Here is a 5,845-nt window from a genome sequence, read left to right as displayed (position 1 = left end):
ACTGTGTGGCTGCCCATGAACCTCACTGCCAAACCCATAGACTCTGTCTTTGGTGTGCTGACTTGGGTGCCATAGAACAAGCCACTGGTGTGGACCTCTGCTGTGACTCCTGCTCTTCTTCTTTCCTGCTCTGCCCAGGCTGTGGCCACAGACCAGCCTTCAGCCAGCTGTCATGCCCCTGCCCCCCTCTCTGGCCTTCAGTCAGCCCTTCTCCCTGAATAACCCTCTGTGACCTATTGATCCTTTGGACACAGACTGTTCCCAGGTCTGTCCCTGTACATGCAGCCTCTAAACTGCTGAACCTTTCCATGAGCCTTTAGACCCTGCAGACCTGCACCTTTGTCCCCTGGGTCCCCACCTTAGACACCTGGACAGTGGTTCTAACTCTTCTTACTTATGTCCAAAAGCAATCTATGAGGAAGGGATGAGTAGATTAATCTTGCTCCCCCATCGATAGGGCTACAAAGTCTATACAGTCAGGACCCTGTTTTCCTCCTCCCTTGCTGGGAGCCTAGTAGGTGCTCAATAAATACTGAATGAATGAGTCCATGACATCACCAAGTCCTATCAAGTTTCTCCCTTAGAAATCTCTTGAGCCTGTTTCATTTTAACCATAGCTGTACCTGAAACTGGCTGCCTCTTTGTGCCCTAAGTACACTCCCTCTATCCTCCCCCTCTCCCACAACCTCGCTTCCCTGCCTACTTAACTTGTTCTTTCAGGGTACACTGGGAGGCAGTATATCCCAGGAAGCTCTTGAGTCCCCTTGGGCCCCCGAGCTGGGAAAAGTTGTCCCTTGGGACCCCTTAGCTCTGGACACCCCCTACCCCAGTCCATTGCTGTCTCCCCCACCAAACTGAGAGTCTCCAGGGCCAGTGGGAAAGTCCCATCCACCTCCTCAGAACAGGCCTGGTGCTGATTGGAGAAGTTTGTTGACTAACTGGCAACTCATTTCCTGGAGAAAAGTGACCTTCCATTTCAATGGGGCCACACCAGCTCTGCCTCCTGGCCACTCACTGGTTTAATTGCGGACTGTGGCCCTTCCTCCCTATCAACCAGCCTCTGGGGCACTGACACAGATCTCCACTCTGTGTGGTGTCCAGTATCCTTGACTCCCCTGTGTCCCCTGAGAGCTCCCTGGAAGGGGTGAGCAGAGGCCTCATAGGAGGGAGGGCCAGAGCCCGCCTGGACGTGCCAGACCCCTCATCTCAAGTCTGGCCCCATATCTACCAGGCTAAGAAGGTCAGGGCTGGCCTCAGAGTGGGCCTCAGGTCCTGGCAAGGAGCCCCAGTAGGGCCAGGAGGACAAGGCCTGGCTTTCCCGTGCAAGGACAGCTACTCTTCTGTCATGTGGTGAGACTTGCCAGGGCCTCAAGCCTGGGCCGCAGTACTCAGACCATGAGTCCCACTGCTGTTGAGAACTGTCTGAGCCTGGCAAAATGCCCTGGTTTGTGTCTGACCCCATCAATCTAGGCTGAATCAGCCTCTGGGACCCAGAAACACCACACCCAGAGTGGGGAGCTTCTCCCATATCAGAGTGGCACCTGCAGAGGCATGGGGGCTTAACAGATGACCTCATGTAAAATATATACCCCCCAAGTCACCTGCCCTTACAGACACACCCAACCAAATGGGCACACAAACGCTCAGAAACATACATGTGGATCCACACCCCCGAGGCCATGAAACTCAGCATGGGCAGCAAACACAGAGGCATGCTCTCCTGGGTGGTGGGGAGAGGGATGAAAAAGGTAAAGGTGAATAAGAGGTACAAACTTTCAGTTACAAAAAAAGTCACGGGGATGTAGTGTACACACAGCATAAAGAAGAGTCAATAATATCGCAATCATTGTGCATGATGCCCGATGGGTATTAGACTTAGTGTGGTGATCACATTGTAGGGCATATAAATGCGAAATCACTATGTTGTACATCTGAAACTAATACAATATTATATGCCAACTATACTTTAATAATAAAAAAAGGAACTAACCTCGTGCTATCCTCTCCAAACTCTATTGTGAAAATCAAATACTTGTCAGCCCCTCAAGAGCCTGTGGCTTTTCCAGAAATAGTTCCTGTGCTACAGAGAAGCCTCCGGAGCTAGAGGTGGGCTGGGGCAGGGACCTGGTAGTAAATTAAGCCTGGGAGACCTTGTTAGAGAGGACATTGTTCCTTGTACCTGGTGTGGATGCAGCCACAACCCCGCAGCCAGCCCCAGAAGCTCCTGGTGCCTGCCAGGGACTATAGGTATGAGGGTGCTGCCTGCCTCAGAGGGGCAGTCTGCAGAGGGAGGTGAGGTTCACATAGCTCAGAGGGAAGAGTCACTCAGCTAGGTGGTGCTGGAGCCAGGATTGGCATTCAGGGTCCCACCCCAGCTCAGAGCTCCAGCTCAGTTCTGTAGCTTCGGGTTGAATCTGGGCTGGGTAAAGGGACTGGCTGTCAGATGGGATCTCACTGTGAAGGAATACTGCAATCTAGCTGGCTGGACAGGCAAGAGGACCCTGGCTGAGCAGAACTTGCAGACTGCTCTGGGTCTTTGGCTGGAGCTGAGTTGAACTATTGCAGGACTCTGCCATGTGGCTGGCATCTGCCTAGGTGGACAGTGGGGCAGTGAGAGTCCTCCTTATACTCAAGCCTCTCACTGTGGCCAGAGAAGACAGCTCTAGGGGGAGAAGGGAAAGCAGGGCTTGGAATGGACAACAGGGTGGGCATAGCCAGTCCCAAGGCCTCTTGGGATAATAGGCAGGGTGGGGAGCCAGCGAGTAGGAGCTTGATCCAGTGTCTCCCCAATACTGCTCTGGCTACTCCAGGCCAGGAAGTCCAGGCTGTGCCCGGAGGCCTCTCAGAGAGGGGGGGGCAGCCTCAGAAGGCTGTCAGATTGCCTACGAAGGGCTAGAGGGGCAGGTGGGTGGGCTGCTGATTCTTGGAAGGGCTAATTAATGAAAACCCCCAAGGGTGACCACCTGAGAAAAAGGCTCACCTTTCCCAAGTGCAGCTGATAAGACCCAGGAGATTCCACAGTTCAGGTAGTTCCCCCACCTCCCTGGTGTTTTGTGGTCACCATTAATCATTTCCTCTAACCATGTATATAAGGGCTCTCTTGCCAGTGAGCCCAGTATTCAGAAAGAAAGGCTAAAGTCCTCAGGAGGATGTGGCTGCAGAACCTGCTACTCCTGAGCACTGTGGTCTGCTGCATCTCCGCACCCATCCGCCCACCACACCACTCCACCCGACCCTTTCAACACGTGGATGCCGTTAAGGAGGCCCTGAGACTTCTGGAAAACAGTACTGACACTGCTGCTGTGATGGTGAGTGACAGAGGGAGTGTAGGTTGTACCTGGGCCACCTTGATGGCTCCCCACCCCCAGCCTGGACTAGCCCTGCTTGTCAGCTTGGTAACATTACATTTTCTTTTCTGTAGAACGAAGGAGTAGAAGTCGTCTCTGGAACATTTCAGTCCAACGTAAGATGCTTTTCTTTGACACACCTTCCCAGAGGCTTTGGCCTTTGGTGGTGGTGGTGGTGGTGGGGTGCTCTATTTTAGATGGATCCTTACAAGGCTGTACACTTCCTGTCCGGTCAGCTGGCTGCCGGAAGGTGTGCTCAGAAAGCCACCGGCCTTGCCTCTATGGCAGTCACGTGAGCTGCTTTATTATCTGAGCAGCCACAGACAGATATAGCATTCAAGGGACCTGGGGTCACCAGGAACAGGTGGGTAAGCAGGGGTTAGTTCATGGGACAGGGGCAACGAGCTTGGGGCACTCGCTGTGATAGATACAGAGGGGCAAAAAGGGGTCCAGGCCCTGCCCTCTTCTCCCTGAATGGTGGGGGGATAGTGACCCCCTTTCCTAGGGGCTGGGACCCTCTGGAGATGCCAGGCCAAGGAAAAATGGCTGTGCTGGTAGAAGGCGGCTTGAGCTGAGTGGGGAAATGGAGTCAGATTTGTGTCTGCAGGGGACAGGGGCAGGGCAGTATGTATGACTGGACCTGTCTGAGACTAGTTGGGAATCATCCTGTGCCCCTCCCAGGCTCTACTCTTGGGGTACCAGGAGGAAGACACAAAGAAGTAATGGGGAGGGCACTTGGTCACTGCTTACTGAGAAATGGACATTTCCCACAGGATCTGACATGCCTGCAGACCCGCCTGAAGCTGTACAGACAGGGCCTCAGGGGTGGCCTTGCCAGGCTTGATGGCTCCTTGAACTTGATGGCCAGCCACTACAGGAAGCACTGCCCTCCTACCCCAGTGAGTGCCTGGTCAGGGCTCCAAGTGGGAAGATCTTGATCTAGAAGGGTAGAGGACTGGGTAGGGAGAGACCTGTGGGTGTGGGTGTTCAGTACACCAACAGGATTCTGTGTGAACAGATTTGTAATGATTAGACTCTCCAGAGAGGGAGCAACCCAGTCCATTTCAGTCTCAAGGAGTTAAAGCCTGGAGCTCTGCATCCAACAGCACTCTCTAGTGGGATTCTTATTATTATTAATGAGGTCAGAGGTGAGGCAAACCCACGGAAACACAGCGCCTGCTTAAGATACAGAGGAAGTTCTAGAGTGCAAGTGCCACCTCCCAACAGGGTTTTCCCCTGGCCCCTGTGGAGTCCCTGGATGCATGGGAGCAAGGAGAAAAGCATGCTTAGAATGTCCAGAGTCCCAACATCCCTTTCCTGTGGGAAGGGGGAAGTGTCTGGAGCCTTGACTCCTGTTCCTGCTGGGTGTATGAAGCCAGCCTCAGCCAAGCTGCTCTGTCTGAACCTGGGGCCAAAGAGCCAGTGACCCAACTGCCCAGCAGACTAGTCTCAGGTATTTTGTCAGGTTCCTGGTCCCAGATGCTATTGGCAGAACTGTGAACCCTTTGGGTGACAAACATGTGGCAACATGTCACCTGACTCGGGTCAGCAGGCGGGCCCCCGATGGGCCTTCTGACCTCTGAATCCCAAGAAGCAGCACATAAACCCGCAGTGCTCCCCCACATTACCTGCTCACACCTGGACTCAAGTTTTCTTTTTTGTTTAAGGAAACGTCCTGTGCAACCGAGGCCATCACCTTCAAAAATTTCATACAGGACCTGAGGGTTTTTCTAAACAACACTCCCTTTGATTGCTGGCAGTGAGGCAGACGGCCCAGGAGCCAGTGCTGGGGGCTGGCTCCACAGGTCGCTGCCTCCCACCCACAAAGAGCCGGAACTCAGGATCCTCTCTGTGAAGGGACTGCAGGGTGGACCAGGGTCAAGGTGGCCATGCACCTGTGCTGAGCCCTCCTGACCCTGATAGGGATGTGGTAGGGGACAGGCGGGTTTTTATACAGGCAAGGACCATTAATATTTATTTATATATTTATGTACTTTAATATTTATTTATTTATTTAAGCTCTTCATATTTATTCAAGATATTTTACCATAATAATAAATTATTAAAAGTCTGTTCTTATTTGTGCTGGCTTGCAGTTTGTTTTCACCATGAACAAATCCTAGGCGCGCTCCCGCTGCACAGGGCAGGGAGGGAAGGAGGCCGGGAGGCAGGGGCATGGGCAGGGGCCTGTCTGAGGGCAGCGCTGGCAGAGCAGAGAGGAGGGGAGGGCAGCCTTGGTGCAGCATTTGGCATACCTGGGTGTGCTTCCCGGGATGCTCCAGGGTGCCCATCCCATAGAGAGGTTTCCAGGTTCCCTTAGAAATCCAAGGGACACAGCCAGTGGGAAACTTGGCCCAGAGAAGGGGCATCATCCTTCCTGGGCAGGCCTGAGGCTTGATCAGGCTTGGCTGGTCACTAGCTGAAGAGGCACCCCTAGCATCAGGCAAGACACTTGTGTCTCTCAGAGGCCACACCCTGTCCCTCACACTCAGGGCTTC

General features: G+C 53.4%; 1 protein-coding gene across 1 annotated transcript; it reads left to right on the top strand.

The window, feature by feature from the left end:
- The first annotated feature begins 3,149 nt into the window (after positions 1 to 3,149).
- Positions 3,150 to 5,150, top strand: CSF2 (colony stimulating factor 2). Its single transcript, XM_066276529.1, has 4 exons — positions 3,150 to 3,308; positions 3,422 to 3,463; positions 4,121 to 4,246; positions 5,015 to 5,150. The coding sequence occupies exons 1-4, from the start codon at positions 3,150 to 3,152 to the stop codon at positions 5,108 to 5,110; spliced, it is 423 nt and encodes a 140-aa protein (XP_066132626.1). The 3' UTR covers positions 5,111 to 5,150.
- The last annotated feature ends 695 nt before the right edge of the window (positions 5,151 to 5,845 follow it).

The sequence above is a fragment of the Saccopteryx bilineata genome, chromosome 4 (assembly GCF_036850765.1).
Source record: "Saccopteryx bilineata isolate mSacBil1 chromosome 4, mSacBil1_pri_phased_curated, whole genome shotgun sequence".
Classification (NCBI taxonomy): Eukaryota; Metazoa; Chordata; class Mammalia; order Chiroptera; family Emballonuridae; genus Saccopteryx; species Saccopteryx bilineata.
This window is presented reverse-complemented; position numbering and strand designations above follow the sequence as displayed.